Below are 17,277 nucleotides of genomic sequence, written 5' to 3'. Positions count from 1 at the left end.
AACTAGCAATGAGCCCTTTGGCCAAATCTTCTTTCCAAAACTGTTTTAGTCAGCTAGATTAGTGGTTTGTCAACCATGACCAGTCAGTCTATTTAAGCTTATGGCACAACCCTGCAATCAGATTTAAGTCAGTACTAAAGACCTCTTCAAAACATTGCCTGTTAAAACCAAAAGCAAGAAAATTACATCTAATCAAGGTCTTGGAAAAAAACAAACGGCTCACATCACCTCCACCTTACTTATATTAGATGTAGTAGAAAGCATAAAGTTTTTTTTTTTTTTTTAATGAAAATCCAGTTTCATGTCTGAAGTCCACAGAGTATTTTCCCAAAAGTTTTGGGGATATTTTTTTTTTTTTTGGGGGGGGAGGGGACATGAAACATACGTTATTGTTTTTTTTGTTGTTTTTTTTTTTTTTTTTTTTTCGTTGTCAGCAGTGGTTTGTTTACCTTTGGAAAATCTTCCATACATGCATGTTTTGTTACAATCTCTATAATTTCACATGGGACCATGTTGGTAGTTAATAGCATTAATAGATTAAATCATATTTTCAAACTCATTTTATGTATTTAAACAGGACTATTTTTAAGAAGGTCAAATACTTTTCACATCACTGCCAGAATGAAAAATAGCCTTTTCACAGAGTCATTCTTACTTGAGCACTTGGACACAGAAATGGCTCATAGTAACGGGTAGCTCTTTCACAGAGAACCACAAAAAAATTCAGGAAATGTTGACTTTTTTTGCACTTTCTGAAACTAACCTCTCATAAAAAATAATAATAATAAAAAAATTAAACCGTGACATACTTGTGTTTATTATGTTCTACTAGTGGTCACATTGGACACTTACTCCTGCATGGATCCTGGCATCCCAGTGAACGGTTTGCGGTTAAGCCATGACCTGTCGATTGGCTCAACCGTGTCCTTCCAGTGTGACCCTGGATACAGACTGAGCCATGAAGAACCACTTGTTTGTGAGAAGAATCACTTCTGGAGCCACCCACTGCCTACTTGCGATGGTATGTTGAGACGAACGGTTCATATGCATTTCAGCACATGGATCAGTCTCATTACTGAAATACAAAAAGTGCAGCTTTAATTTATCCTTTTGCAACATATCTATTAAATAGGCTAACAACATAATTAAAAAATTATTTGTGAAAAGAAAAATCAATAACATTAAAATTCAAATGCTAATTTCTGCATGCATTATTAACCTTTTAGTTGCGAGCCCTTGTGTGAAGCATTGAGTTGCCTAGAGCAGCATTGACTATGCAAAAGGGTTCTTGTCAGTGCTTTATAACATGTTGTTTCAATCAGAAAAGACCCAGTTTTGGAAACACTGTTTTCTGTAAGGAATCGTGGAATGGATTGGGCATGTAGTGTACCGTAAGGTATTTGCCACACGTTTACCTCCTATACAAATTCAATACAGACCAATTGTTTGATTTTAAAATCCACAGCTAGTAATGACCTGGAAACTAAAGGACTGGTTCCATCACTCTTAATAAGATTATTTTATTTTGAAAATTGAAAATACATTTGATAAGCGATAAGCATCCAGTTGGTTGAGAAGCTGACGTCATTCTGGCTTAAGCAGACAACCAGACTAATAAAGCAGCTAATATCTGCACAACTACGAGGTTTACTTGAACGCTATTACTGAATTTAGCAGATGTAATTTCAGTAGTTTTTCTCAACAATGTATGAAAAATCAAACTTGAAGTAAATAAACACTATGTAACATTTATAACTGTAATAATGTTATTTTTGCAACAGTAGTAGTAATAATTTTTCTTATTTTAAATACAGGAAATTAAATCATGTTATGCGTTGTTTCTTTTTTTATATAGTTATTGCAAAACACAATATCTGTAGCATATTATCTGTAGTGTATTAACTCAAGATTATCTTGCCAATATGATAGAGATAAATAATGCAAGTCTCTCAAAGTGGAATTTCCCTTATAAATACTTTGGGGTATATTCTAGGTATGTCTGTGTGGTGCCAACTGGCTTGGCATGCTGCATGTGGAGTAATAATTTGCCTAGCATGCCTATCAACCTTTAATGACTTCATGTAATGTTGGCTCATTAATAAATTAGCAGTTTTTTTGTTTGTGAGTAATGGTGCAAGTCTGGATGTGTTGTGGTCTCTTAAAAACCCGGAGGGTGGAAGGAAGGACCGGGAGGGGGTGGGTACATGCAGCTGTGGAGCCCAAGGCTTTTTACTTCTCTCCCCCAAACATCAGCTGATGCATATTACTCTGATACTTTTATGCATGCATGTTGTTTGGAAGGCATCTGTGAATTTGCCTGTGTTTTCACTCTTAAAGTAGGAAAATACCATAGTCCCAAACACAACATGACTAGATAGATCTGAACAAATTCCAGAAATGCTTGATTTGACAAGCATTGTCTTTGAGCTGAAATGACTTTCTTGTTAAATCTCAGTGACAGCATGAACAAACATTTACGAGTTCAAGCCATACCCAATTACTCCACTTAACCTTCAGCCACATCTGGCATTCACCTCCCAGTGTCCATCAGCCACCAATGAGGAAAGAAATATCTCATTAACTTCCTTTGAGAGGATAAAATGCATTCTGGAAGTAAATTGAGCCAGTCACATCACTGTATCACGGCATTAGTTTTGACAGCATTCCTTGTCTTCACATTTTTACTGGCTCAGTCTTAAAGAGTTACAGCTGGATTATAGAACCTAACCATCGTAAAAAAGTTGTTAAACAGTATTTACGTCTGCTTAAGAGACACTGAACATCCCTGTAAAGAAGTGATTGTGACTGAGGTTTGTTAATTATATGGACAAAGTCAATGACTTGTGCTAGATGGAGAACTTGTCAATAATTGTTATGGTCAGATGAATTTAGCTGTACTGTATTATATGCATTAAATGAATTGCATTGCAATTGTATATGAATCCGACCATAACACTGAGTTGCATAAGAGGAAAATGGATTCCCTTGAATTGAATTCAGACACAACATGACTCAAGTTGTCTAGGCTTTTTAATGATGTTTTCTGATAATGTTTTTGTCAAGCTTAAGATTCCACAACAGTAGAAAACCTGGATGGATAGCTGACCTAATAAATGATTTAGTGTCCTGTGAAAAGGTAGAGCTGGTTTGCCAAGACGAAGAAAGAAAAACATTGCGTTGGCAGCTGCAGAGTAGGTGCTCATAAAAATATTAGGAGATTATATGACTTGAATACATTATTCATGCAAAATTGCTCCTTTGTCTTTAGGTGAAGGATTTATTGGTTCAATTGAACTTTCTTTTTCAGTAACACTGACTATCCATTATCTTCCTTTTTTATTCAGCATCATGTGGCGGGGATATCAGAGGGCCTGCTGGGATCATCCTGTCACCAGGCTTCCCAGAGCTCTATCCTAACTCTCTCAATTGCACATGGACTGTTGAAGTCAGTCATGGGAAAGGTAGGCAATTGCAGTTTATTCATAAAATGTGGTGTTATTTAAACATAGTTGTTTAAATACTGTTTAGAGTAGAACATTTTGTACAATTAAAATCCATCAATCTAACTATAAAGTTTATATTCAGAGGTCAGTCTGTCAAGATGTCTTTTATTTCTCATTTTTCATTACAAATTAAGAGTTAATTTATTGGTTTGGCACTTGCAAGAAGGCAGTGACCGTGGATTACAAGATCATAACCTTTTGTCTGAGGCCTTGTTCATAATTACTCAAAAAGCCAACTCAGCTTATTTTACAGTGCATGCGTTCTTTGTCATCCTTAACATTTTACACTTTCCCAAATACACATTTATATCTCTTTCTTCTTTCACGAGTCAAGCTGTATTATTTAACAATAAATTTTAAAAAGTTAAAACTACATCAGTTTCTATTTGTTTTTGCTGTTACAGTGACATAAGAAAATTAACAATAGACATAGACTTATTGATATTTCAATCCACAAAACTGTTTAAAATCAGATTAAGTTGACAAAAGTGTATATGAATTATTTGAATTATTTCAAAATCCATAAGTCTGATTTCCTTTGCTTGTAAATACCACTGACTTCTCAGCAAGAAACAAAATTAGCCTTATATTCTTCATCTAGTCCATTCTGTATTTTAATCATCATAATATCCAACATAGAGGTGACTCCTGATTAATTGATCTTTTGCCTTTATGCACTGTAATGAAATGATCAATCACTTCATTTAGTTATTATTCTAAGGGTCATCTGAAACTTCTTTTATCAAGTGAGCTAAATATTGGGAAGGACATTACATAGTCACACTGGAACAGATACAACAGATGGCATGGACATGGCAGCACTGATTGTGCTGAAAAGCAGCCAGTTGGCCATCACAGAGAGAATCAGGATGTTATTGCATCTGAACAACATTGTGTTCAGATGCAATAAATAAGAAGAATACATTTTGTCGGGTTTACATACCAACTTTCAACTAGGTTACATGAATCAAAACATTTATTCATAATTTGTTTTCTGTTCATACTGTATTTGGAAATGTTTCATTGCCATCAGTTTATTTTATTAATTATGATGTTATGCAACAACCTTGATGATACTATAATAGGTCTGATTTTGTTCCCCTACCATGCAGAATTATACTGTTTCACAACATCTACCCAGTAACAGCATTTGCCTTATTTATTTACCAGATGAGAGTCAGATTACCTTCCTATGTAATGATGTTGTTGATGGTTCTGTCATGGTAGACATTAAGCATATTTAATCTAGCTGTAAATGATGAACAGTAAAAGGGAGGTGGAAGAAAATGCTTCTCTAGGAAATCACTGTTCTAATGATCACAGACTTGCAATGAATTCCATAAATACATTTTAAATTGTATTATAACTAGAATACAATATTGTTAGTTTTTAACCCTGAGCCAAGCCAGCCATTTTGAGTCATTGAATATGCATGATTCTCTTCTCCAGAGCATGCATGTGGTGACAGTGGAACGCAACAACTCCTTTGTAACAGGAAGAAGCCTATTGAAGCACCTGGCCCAGTGTTGGTGGCTGCAAGCTGTGCATCCAAAGAATTGCCATAAGAACGATTTGTGCTAGTTTAAGAATAGTTCAAATTTGGTTCTCCACCATAGACATGTGAAGGAAATGGAGACTTCCTCATAAATTTTATATTTTCTTAAAATAGAAACTGTTTAGTACAGCACAATATATTTGATTTGTATGAAGCAGGTTTCTGTTTTTCAATGTGATGTCATGGAAAGTCAAACAACAAATGTCTAGTGACTCTGACTAAATGCACATTTATTTATTATGCTTTAGAAAATACATCAAGCTTCTTCAAAGAAAATATGACTTATTTTCCATCCTTGATCATAGAATAGACTGAAAACCTTTTTTAGACTAAGAAAATAGAAATTGTTTTACCATAAAAAATAAAAATGTTTGGTGCATGTTTGACGCCCTTTTTATGTTCCAGATCCACAAAAAATACATTTGGCATTTGTTTCATTAAAATATTGCATTTAATTTATTGCTGAGGAGGTAAAAAAAAAGTGTGTATTTAAGTGGGAGGAAAAAGTGGGATGTGCAAGGAATTGAACATGGACAAATTTGGCCCTTTTGAAAAAAGTTTAAATATCACTGGACTAGAGAGGTTTGAGAAAACGGAACAGGGCATTATACCTCACATGTCATCTCACAACATTAAGCATTCATTTTTACAATTCACTGTTAAAATTTAAAAAGGCAAATGCAAATATATTTGTTATGACTGTCCATTAATTAATTTTTTATAGTCTTTTGATCTTGATAAATATCTTACGATCTTTTACTTTTGTAAATTAAGAGAAGACCACTGATAAAAAAAAAAAAAAACTGAGAACCCTGCTTGTCTCGGAGCAAATCACATCCAGACTTCAAAGGCAAACTGATGATAAAAATTAATTATCTGGAAAAAACTAGAGCACTGATAAAACATGGGGGGTCAATTAAGCATATCTCAAGGCTGACATAGCAAGGACATAATGCTCATTTGGCAAGATGACATAACCCAGATAAGAATCCCTCAAAGATTAATTTACATAAACTTAAATATACAAAAAACAACAGTAATAAAACAATTATTGAATATATTTCTATATTGTAACATAATTGCTATCAAAATCAACCAAGATATGCATACTCACCTAGAAATTTATGTACTTCATTATTTTGAAATATGTCTGCAAAGTCCTGAAATCATCACATGCATTTGATGATTTTGGCAGAATTCATTTTACAAAACTGTGGTCATGAGGGCTGGTAAACACATTTTGTAGATTATATACAGACTAAATTAAAATATCTAATCAAGATACATTTTAAAATTACATGTCTATATATATTTATGTCACCATACTAACATAGAGATATTATATTTATGACATCCAAATGGGAAGAATGTCTCCAGCTCTGATGGTGATTTTTTTTTCTTTTCTTTTTTGTGTGCATATTCCTGCAACCCTCCAACTCTGGACTTGATTTTCTCCTCCAAGGTGTCCAGTTCACTTTTCACTCCTTCCACCTCGAGGATCACCATGACTACCTTCTGATAACAGAAAATGGCAGCTTCGCTCAGCCTCTCGCTCGACTCACTGGCTCAGAAAGACCTGCACCGGTTAATGCTGGCCTGTATGGGAACTTCAAGGCCCAGCTACGCTTCATTTCTGACTTCTCCATATCTCTGCAGGGGTTCAACATCTCTTTCTCGGGTAAGAAGGCATATGTTCTCTCTGTTTGTTGGAGAAATGCAAGCGAGGAGTATTTCTAGCTGTATTGAAGTGAATTTATTAAATAAGGATAGAGAATGAATCGTAGCGAGAGGGATACAAGAAAGAATGAAAAACATGAGGGGTTAGTCTTGTGAGACAGGATGCCAAACTGAAGAGCAGTGACAGGCAGACCGAAAAAGAGAGAGACATGCTAACTATTTTTTCAAAGAAGAGATGAAAAGCACCAAGCCTCTCTGAAGCCTGCATAAAGTAACATTTAATGGGTGTTTTGTTGGTCATTGGGCTGAAGGTAAACTCTGCCTCGGGGCTTGCTGGTAAGAAGAGGATAATTACCACACAGAGAGGTCATGCAGGCAGTAGGCGTCCGACTATGATAATAATACTCATCAAAGCACGTGGGCCAGTGACCTGAGGACTGAGGAGACTGCAGTGCAAAGAAAAATGGACCCCATGCCGAGACCAAGGAATGGATAATTACAGAGAAGTGGAAATAGAACTTGAACAGATAGAGAGGGGAGGTGAGACAGATGGCAGTACTGAATGAGTAAAGTAGATAGCGAGGGCGGAGAAAGACAGAGGTAGGGTGACAGAAGGAAATGCATAGTAAAGAAAAAAGGAGACAGGGGCTGTTTCATGAGCGTTCTTGCCAAATATTTGCCTGCTGTTTGCTGAAGTGAAGCATAACTTATGTATTCATGAATATTCATAAAGCAGTTGCTGATTGTGTGTTTTTGTTTTTTTTTTTTTTTTGTCCTTGCATGCTCTACGATTTGCATCTATAGATTTTCTGATTAGAATTCAATTTTTGACCTTTTAAAACCTTTGATCAAAGACTGCGTATTCTCTCAGGCCACATCCTACAGCAGACTCCCAGAATGCTTTGCTGGGCTCAAATCAATAGGCCTATGTGGTTATACATACAGCCTGTTACACTCTGTGTGAAGGAAATGTGGATGGCATTAAGCTGTTGCATCCACTAACAACAATACTGTTAAAGGGTTTGCACCCCGGGTAGCCTAGTTTTTAGAGCCCATCCTTCATGTGAGGTCTTAAGCTTTGGGCACGTATCCCAACTCGATGAAATGTCCTTGAGCAAGACATTTAATCCCTGCTTGCTGCAATATTTCTTTTTGTCGCTGAATGTACAAGAAGAGGAAAAAAACGGTAGCAGGATACTTTTTAGGAGCAAGTTTAACTAAAAAATAGCTGATCTGTATTAACATTTCTTAGATGGTGTTTGTATTTTCCTGAACAGATTTATGCATGCAATTATTTCTTTGTATCCTGTTTGCAGAATATAATCTTGAGCCTTGTCAGGATCCTGGAACGCCTCAGTTTGGCTGGCACACAGGTTCCAGATTTGGCATCGGCGACTCGCTGTTGTTCTACTGCAACACAGGCTATCGTCTTCAGGGGGCAAAGGAGATCGTGTGCTTGGGGGGTGGCCGCCACATGTGGAGTGCCCCTCTGCCAAGGTGTGTGGGTACGTGCTCAGCTACTTTTTCTTTCTTGTTTCTGAATGTACATTTTATAGTTTGAGTATCAGACAGGGTAAGATAATAAACGTATCTACAGCTCCATCATAAATGTTTGTACTCATCAATACTGTATTAACTTTGGGCTTTAAGCAGTACATTTGAAGGGTGAAATAACGCAACAAACATCTTCAATTAATCTTAACTTGAACTACCTGCATATGTTTAAAATTTGTGCACATTTTTGCTAATGAATAGAAGTTAAAAATTATGCAAACAGACTTAAACTTTTAGTTGACGATGCTCATTTCTTTCTTATGCAAGAAATATGTTATAGTCAGACGACACAAAGATGGAGCTCCGTGGCTCCTATGCAAAAAGGATGCTTAAACATGTTGATGTGTAACCTTCAAAACTTAAAACATTGCACTAACTACCAAGTACTGTTGGGGTAGCATCATGGTGTGGGGCTGTTTCTTTGCCAGTGGACCCTGGTGCAAAATTGTCAAAAATACTCCCTAAGTCATCAGCTACATGGTAGAAATTTGGGCACAGCTGGGTTTTCCATCGCCAATAAAAACTTATTTGGGATTGGCTAAAGCAAGGCAATAGTAAGCTTCTAGATTGACTGTGATTGTGTAATGGACTGTGTTTATAGGGTTAGTACCAAAAAAACAACAAATCATTCAGCACAGCAGCGATCTACCCCACCTCTTCCAAACGCTCTTTACCAAATATTTTGCTGATAGGAGAAAATCCACATTGTAAGTTAAATACAGTGAGTTGTTAAGAATATATCCTGTGTTGCGTTCTCTTTTTTTATGGCTCCAGGAATCTAGCGATTTCATATTCAGATATCTTTCAAATAAATCATAAACCTAAAGTTTATGGTGAATATAAGCAGTGCAGATAAAATTTAAACAGTCAGTTCTTTGCTTAGTGTCACTTCAGCTCTGACACTTCTGCCAACTAATCCTCTACTGTTCAACGTTGCAAAGGAATCACTCAATGTTTTTACAACAATCATTTAATGCTCTTCTCATTGTCTTCTAATGTGTCAGTGCCAGTCGATAATGATTTTTATGACTGTAGGATAATAATTGTTCATCCAAGAAACACAGTTAACTTGCAACTTTATCTCTTTAGGTAATGATGCAGCTAGGCAGTGTCTACTTCATCTCATTTGTTGTGTATATTGTTATATAATGGATGGTGTCTGTGTGTTTGTTTTCTCGCAGCGGAGTGTGGATCCACAGTCTCCAACAATGAGGGAGTTCTTTTGTCGCCAAACTATCCAATGAACTATGACAACGGCCATGAATGCGTGTATAGCATTCAGGTCCAAACAGGAAAAGGCATCAACATCACTGCCAGCGCCTTTCAGCTCGCACAAGGTGACATTCTTAAGGTAAACAATGCCTTTGTTTCTCTTTCTTACTTAAACTTGGATAACCCACAAAGCAACAGGGGGCCGGCTGTAGTTAAATTATGTCATTTGTGTAGTTAAATGCAAAATCTACACCACTATTGTGGAGCTGTTCTGTTAACAAAGAATAACTAGTTTTATCAAATGCATTTTAACATTTTTGGTCTGCACCACAGATGTGAAGCAAACCTGCCTTTCATCCTTATATTAACATCAGAAATGTAAAAAACTGGTGAAGCTAAACAGTTTTCTTTTGTATGTTAGAGAAATTTCCAAGAGTTTGGTTCTCCCTCATGTTAATCAGAGAAGATCAGAAATGGATCAGGGTGTACATGTACATTTTTTACCAGTTGCTTGTCTTGCTGAAGTATTTATACCTTCTGAACCTTTTTACATTTTCACACATAACAGTCAACATTTTCACTTTATTTTACTGGCATTAGTGAAATGTAATGAAAAGAATTATATATATATATATATATATATATGTATATATATATATATATATATATATATATATATATATATATTATTTTTTAAATTAATCTAAAGGTCTGGTTTTTAGCCTTTCTGATTCTGTAGTTTTGCACATTTAGGGAATCCCAATTTGTCCTTTTAAGACTTACTACCAATTCTCAATTAGATTCAATCTGAAATTTAACCAGAAATTATTATTCATCAGTTTGCTTTTAAAATAAGCTATATTATCATCCTAGTTCTTTATATTATCTTTGTCTTTTGCAGTCTATAGAGTTTTCTTACATGATTCATTTATGTTTAGCTTTATCCAAAGCTAGTTAAACAGAAGCATCCCCATATGTTAGTGTTCTGCCTCACAAATATTTGCATATACTCCAAAATATTTACCATTTTCTCTCATCTGACCGCAGCACATTCTTTGACATGACCCTGTGTCCTCTACATTCACTGATTTTCTACACTTCACAATCATTAATCAATAGTATGAATATGTTTTCAAGGCACTATAAATTCTAATAACTATGTTGGACAAATATGTATTCTAATTTGTTCTGCCAAAAACAGATTGAAAGAAGGGTTTAATATTGTGCATGCAATATATTTGAAATAACTGGTTGTGTTTAAATTGAAAGGGGCTCCAAAATCTGTCAAAAAAAATAACAAAATATATATATATATATTTTCAAAATCTCCTTGAAATGAAAATGTATCGTCAACTTCTATGTTTTCTGTTCTGGAATCTGAAAAAATCTCTTACTTGTATGTCTTTGATTAGCTGTATGATGGTAAGGATGGGACGGCTCCCCTCCTTGGGACTTACACAGGCACACTGATGCAAGGCCTCTCCCTGACCAGCACTTCCAACTATTTGTGGCTTGAATTCAACTCAGACCTTGAGTCAACGGCAGCAGGGTTCCGCCTCATATACCACAGTAAGTCACATTTCATTTGCCTGGAGGAGGAGGGCCCAAAACCCCGTCCAAATGAGTGAATTTAGCCTCATTTTAGAAGTCTGGCATTTCAAGCAGCAGAGTTTAAAAGAAGGTTTTAATTGACCCTCACCCTGCCTCTGCATGTCTTTCACTGTCAGGGTATCCATTAAGCACAGCGTGGTGTTGCTGCCCTTCTCCAGCAGGAAAATGAGCAATTTTCATTCCTTCCATTCTCTTCCTCTGTCTCTCTCTCTGTGAATTCCCTTTGCTTCTTTTGTTTTGGGCTCTACTCCTGCAATTAGTGTCCTTGTCTGCCTAACTGTACCTTGTTATACAGGTGAATTATCGCTGGGACTGTTTGGAGTCACTCTGTGCGTGTATATATGTTTGTAATCGGGTGTTTGGCTTTGTTAAACGTCTATTATTTTATGCAATAGGTACAGTTTGTGCTTTTTTGCATGCATGAGCGCATGTCTGAATTGAACATTTTCAAGCCAATAATAGACAGACAGAATTAAGTTTGACCCATAATTGGCTTGCTGACTGTGTGTTGGTGCTAAACATTTCTAATTTATTGTGGTGGCAAGAGGATGCTCTAGTGAGCCTGAATTTTTCCCTCCCAATTTAAATTGTTTTTGTGTTTCACCTGCATTTGAAAGTCCTTTTTTGCCCTTTTAGGTGTCCTATGCAGAAATCAACATTGCAGTTGTTAACAAGAACTTCTCTTTTGACCAATCAATAGTTTTGGACTAGTGAGAAAGAATTACTTTTTATCTTTTAGGTGGCTTACATTTTTAGTCTGTGATGGCTACTCCAATCTTGCCAGGTGCAAAAATGTTTTAAGATCTGACAAAGATAAGAAAAGGTTCATTAATCAGCACTGGGTGCTAATTTGCAAACACAAAATTAACGGCCGTCTGTATATAACTCTAGCTGCAATTAGTAACTGCCGTTTGAGTTAGAAAATAAAATTAATGGTTATGAAGAGACAGTGGGTAATAGGATTCCGTCTTTGTATTTTTTTCCCCCAGGATTGTGCACATGGTATAAAGCACAATGTAAGCTTGTTTGTGTAGTGCTGTCTTCCCTTGGTCTTTTCATTTAGGATGAATGACTCTTTTTAACATGGATAGGTCTGACTGATGTGCAAATCACCATCAGGGCAAGGAGAAGGTGGAATATGGCCTGCCTAAATCTTGTCTGAACATGAAATCTGATCATGCTTTCATGACTTTTCTACCCAAAGGACTGCGGTAATTTTCTAAATGCGAACATTAACTGCTGGGGATTTATACTGGGCATGACACTTGTAATACCACAGCACTATAACAACTGGCATGGGCACGGACCTCACTGCAAAAGAAGACTATAAATCAGTCCTTCTACATTTATGTGCAGCTAGCGCTGCTGCACAGCCAAACTCTTGCGGTTTCTACGTGGAACAGAAGAGCCCAAATAAAGGCCATGGCCATGTTCAGACATTGCAGAGCTAAAGAGTTACCACATCCTTCCCTCGTTTGTAGCTGTTATCCTGAAGTATTCCAAGTGTACAGGCTGTTTCCCAGTTTTAACCCTGCCCAGACAATTGAATGATTAGCTGGGAATATCTAATTTTTGTGTGTGTCCAAAAGGACTTTTTTTTTGCTGCTATACAAAGGAACCTCAAGACTACATCTTTGTTAAACTGGACATTACCTGCCATAGCCCTGGAAATGCACAACACTGGAATTATGACACAAGCTTTTCAGTATGCTTTCAGTATGTGTGTCTTCATGAAACAGTGATATGCAGTTTGTTTTTCGTAATGTTGATGAGGTTTACTGTTGTGTTTTTCTACCTTTCTGTTTGCAGGTTTTGAGCTTTCACATTGTGATGACCCAGGAGTGCCTCAGTTTGGCTTTAAAACTAGTGACCATGGTCATTTTGCTGGAAGTGACATATCATTTGGTTGTGAACAAGGCTACACTCTGCATGGCAGCGCCACACTCAAATGCATGACTGGAGAGAGACGAGCATGGGACAACAATCTCCCGTCATGCATAGGTAATCTGTTGTCTTTATCACAGCCTTTGCCTTGTTCTGCTTATCTGAATAATATTTACGTACAGTTTATAAAAATAGCCAATCACCGTATTTTTTTCTCTATGCATGTTTTACAGTTTTAGGGTGAGCTTGGATTACCAATGTCACTTATATTTGCTAAATGACAGCTGCCCAATTTGACTCGGTTACATCGCTCTTCTGCATGAAGGAATTGGCCAAAATTCTTGCAAACTACTCTAAGCATCTACTGGAATGTTTGGTTCAATCATGCAGTTTAAAGCTGGTGTCACCAAATAGTAAGGAAAAAAGTATGAAAAGTATGCCAACTTCCAGTGATGGAAATTTGAAAACTGTATGCATGTCTTTATTTTGTTGTTTGTCTAACAAAAATAATTTTGGCGATACTAGATGACCTAATTTGCAAAACTGTATAGTGATCTAATGTTGGACAATGAGGACAAAATGTCTATTGATTCACTGAATGTAAATATCTGTTTCCAACTTTATTTACTCTCACTATGTCATTTTGTGTTACACCCATCTGTCTATCTTCTACTGTCAGTGTCTTATTTTATCATTCACCTCGAGCCATCATTGCTCAGCTAGGTGTTAATCTAAAGGATTTATCCCTACATGGGTTCTCCTAATTGCTCTGTGTTGAATTAGTACACACTGCTTGCCATTTTATACGAGGATATAAACAGCTGCAACATTTCATTGTTAATCATTGATCCCTCTGTTGGTTCCTGACGCAGGCCTGGATGTATACAATCATTAGAAACCATACAGTGAAGAACTATGAAATTGATATTGAGCTTTCATTCTAGTGTTTGTAGGCTATGTAATGTGTTTTAATCAACAATTTTTTGAAGTGAAGACCTAATTAGATGTATGCATACCTTATTGATACCTGTATGTGAAACAGGTATGTGCTGAGACAAACAACAACAAAAAAAGACAAATGGAAAAAGCTATTACCTGCACACAGCTTGAGTCTAGAAGGTGCTTAGAATATATTGGTATCTACCAGTGATGGATAAAAAAATTATTTACAAATTCTCAATGTGGGGAGAATTTTCTTTTAAATGGCACTACTTTCTTCTGTCTGTTTTTCTTTTTCTTTTTTTTTTTTTTACATTGTTTGCTAAAAAGAATGTTAGGCAGAAAAAATAAACAACAAAAGACCCTTCTGAATAAGGTTATTAACTTTCTGTTTTAAAGGGGTGGATCACTTGAATGGTCAACAATAATTAGGATATTTTCTGTATTCAATGTGAAAAGGATTTTCCTTCCATTTCTCTAAAGTTGTATCCTTGCTCAGGTATTTCTACCATTGCCCCATGTTTTGGTACTGATTATAGCTTGTCAATGTAGCCATCTTTGTAATTAAATGTTCTCAATTGTAGCATGGATAGCAAGGTGGTAATCAGCTGTAGGACACAACAAAATAGATATAGATACATATATAATGTCTTAACCGGTCTCTCTTTAATATATATATATTTTTTTTTTTTTTTTGCTTGCAGCGGAGTGTGGGGGTAGCTTCAAGGGAGAATCTACAGGGCGAATCCTGTCTCCGGGGTATCCATTTCCCTATGACAATAACCTAAGGTGCACCTGGACAATTGAAGTCAGCCCTGGAAACATTGTCAGGTAACTCTTCATTCATGAGATTCATGCATCTATATTATGTGTAACTTGTACCCTAAAGTAGTATTTATACATTTTGAACTTTTTTCTAGTTCTTCCTGTTACAAACACTATTGTATTAGGATTATATATTACAAATGAATACAAAAGTCCATATTTTATGTTCATGTACATTTGTGTTCAGTTCTGTTTTTTCAGATGCCTCTAAATAAAATTTAATTTCCCAAAGTCCCCTTAATAGTAAATAGATTCCACCTGTGTGTAATTTAAGGTCAATCCAGTCAGATTAAGCTGTCATGTGAAGCTCCAGAGATGTGTTTGGGGAATTATAGTAAATCATAAACTCCCTTAAGACCAATGAACAAAATCGATAGCTGTGGGATACATTTCTGAAGAAGTAGAAATTAGACCCCACTTATCAAAACCTAACCAAGGTTTCAACATCTTAAAAGGTTTTTTTCAGTCCAATGAGCACAGCTGAAAATCTGCAAAGACTTGGTCATTCACCTAGACTGATAGGTGAGGCAGGGAGAGCAATAATCAGACAGCCACCCTTTATTGCAGGTGAAAATTCACCTTATTTTCACCTGAGATAAAATAAGCTGAATGGTAAATTGTCACCATTCAGCTTCTTCAACAGTAACCTTGAAGAAGCTAATGAGATTTCCTGCTCAGGTGAGAGAGCATGTTTGATTGGTAGCTGTTAGGAGTGCAGTCCACAAGTCTGAACTTTATGAAAGTTTTCAAGAAGAAAGCAGTTGTTGAAAGAAATCCATGAAGTACTATTTGCATTTGCCAAAACCCTGAGAGGGAGCAAACAAGTGCAAGAGACACTAAAAGATCAGACCAAAATTGTGCTTGTTTGGATACAGCACTGTCTGGCAAAAAAACAAGAGAAACGAAAGCTGTATGTCACAGTAAATACATCATCTTCATGGGCTAAACTTGTGGGGGCATCATCATGCTGTGGCAATCCATTTTTTTTTTTTACAAGGATGGATACGCTGGTTGGAAGTGATGGGAAGATAGATGTTTCATCAACAAGCCTGTGTAGAGAATCTCACTATTTGAAACAGAAATATTTCTTGATACAACCTAATAAACACCATGCCATCCAAATATTTAGCAGATGTTGGTTATACAGCTTGGGGGACTTTGAAATCATTTAGGACCTCAAAATTTAACACAGAGATTTTGCCTAAAACTGCATTGTAAGCCCATCTTTCATAGCTAAAGATCAGCTTTCCAAAAGATCCGAATAATATACAACTATTTTATTTTTTTATACATTTTTTGAGTCGAGTTGAGCTTGAAAACTTGAGGAATTTCCGTCACAGTTAGATGTCTTCAGAAGAGTTGGCCTCCAGCAACTCTTTCAAGAATGATTGGAAAAGAACAGCAATGGAGCCAAGGGACTTCAAGGGAAACGATAGCCTTTTTGTTCTGGTTGAAAGCATCTTGTGTTGCTTCATAATACACTCATTTAAGCTTCCAGGGTGAAGTAAACATGTTATACTTTCATAAAGTTGGTCACAATAATGCTCCTTGTCAGAGGAGCTGCTTTAGGCTATCACTTAATGGAATTGCAAATCATCTTCTGGTCTTTTGCTCTACTTCTTAACTTTGTCTGAAAGTGATCAATGATTCCAAAGGTTTGGTAAACTGCCCACAATCATACAGTCAGTATTTCAAGCTAAATTGGCCTGTTGCTAACACTTTAGTTTTGTTCTTTTCTATCTTTTTTCCCCAGACTGTTTTTATTTATTTAAAATCTGGGCTGTTCAAAGAAATACAGACATTATAAACTCCACTTTTTTTCTTTCAAATTCACCTCTTCCAGTCTCCAGTTTCTTGCGTTCGACACAGAGGCGTCTCATGACATCCTGAAAGTCTGGGATGGGCCCCCTGAGAATGAGATGTCTCTGAAGGAGGTCAGCGGTTCACTGCTGCCTGAGGGAATTCACTCCACTCTCAACATTGTCACCATTCAGTTTGAGACGGACTTTTACATCACCAAATCTGGTTTTGCTATTGACTTCTCAAGTAAGTATGCCTTTTGTAGTTTGTTTGCTCTTAGAGTTGTTTTAAAAGAGAAAATACTAATTTGCTTAAACTTACAGCAGTCCACGCAGCGGGATTGTGAAAAGGCTTCCTGTTTGCTATAATTTGTCACTGTCAGCATTTATATTGCAAAGCATCCCTTTATCAATAGCACGAGTGAAAGTGAAAGCTCAGAGTGTTTTACACTTCATTGCTGACTGTCTGCTGCTTGCTGCTCAGATATTAATGCCCTCCATGAGCTCTGCTAATGACTAGTCTAAAAGCTAAAGCACCTGCAAGAAAGTGGAAAATGAAAGACTGTATAGAAGATAAGTTGGAAAGGCCTTCACTTAAGCATAAAGGCATAGCTGGCTAATGTAAATATCATTTATATAGAATACAGTGCACAAAATGGACTTGATTTTCTTGTTGCATACCAAACTCGTGCACTGTTTGGCTGAGATGCTTATTTTC

General features: G+C 36.4%; 1 protein-coding gene across 1 annotated transcript in view; it reads left to right on the top strand.

Annotated features, from left to right (window-relative positions):
• Positions 1–17,277, top strand: part of LOC106931503 (CUB and sushi domain-containing protein 3-like) — a 219,087-nt gene that overhangs the window by 65,212 nt on the left and 136,598 nt on the right. Inside the window, 9 exon segments of the mRNA XM_088014026.1 lie at positions 833–1,021; positions 3,345–3,461; positions 6,521–6,736; positions 8,052–8,240; positions 9,471–9,640; positions 10,914–11,070; positions 12,922–13,113; positions 14,640–14,766; positions 16,604–16,806. Coding sequence (XP_087870152.1) covers positions 833–1,021; positions 3,345–3,461; positions 6,521–6,736; positions 8,052–8,240; positions 9,471–9,640; positions 10,914–11,070; positions 12,922–13,113; positions 14,640–14,766; positions 16,604–16,806 — 1,560 coding nt within the window.

Source organism: Poecilia mexicana, unplaced genomic scaffold (assembly GCF_051168715.1).
Source record: "Poecilia mexicana isolate PSO_F unplaced genomic scaffold, ASM5116871v1 scaffold_16, whole genome shotgun sequence".
Taxonomy (NCBI): Eukaryota; Metazoa; Chordata; class Actinopteri; order Cyprinodontiformes; family Poeciliidae; genus Poecilia; species Poecilia mexicana.
Note: the sequence above shows the minus strand (reverse complement) of the source record. Positions and strands in the feature narration are given on the sequence as shown.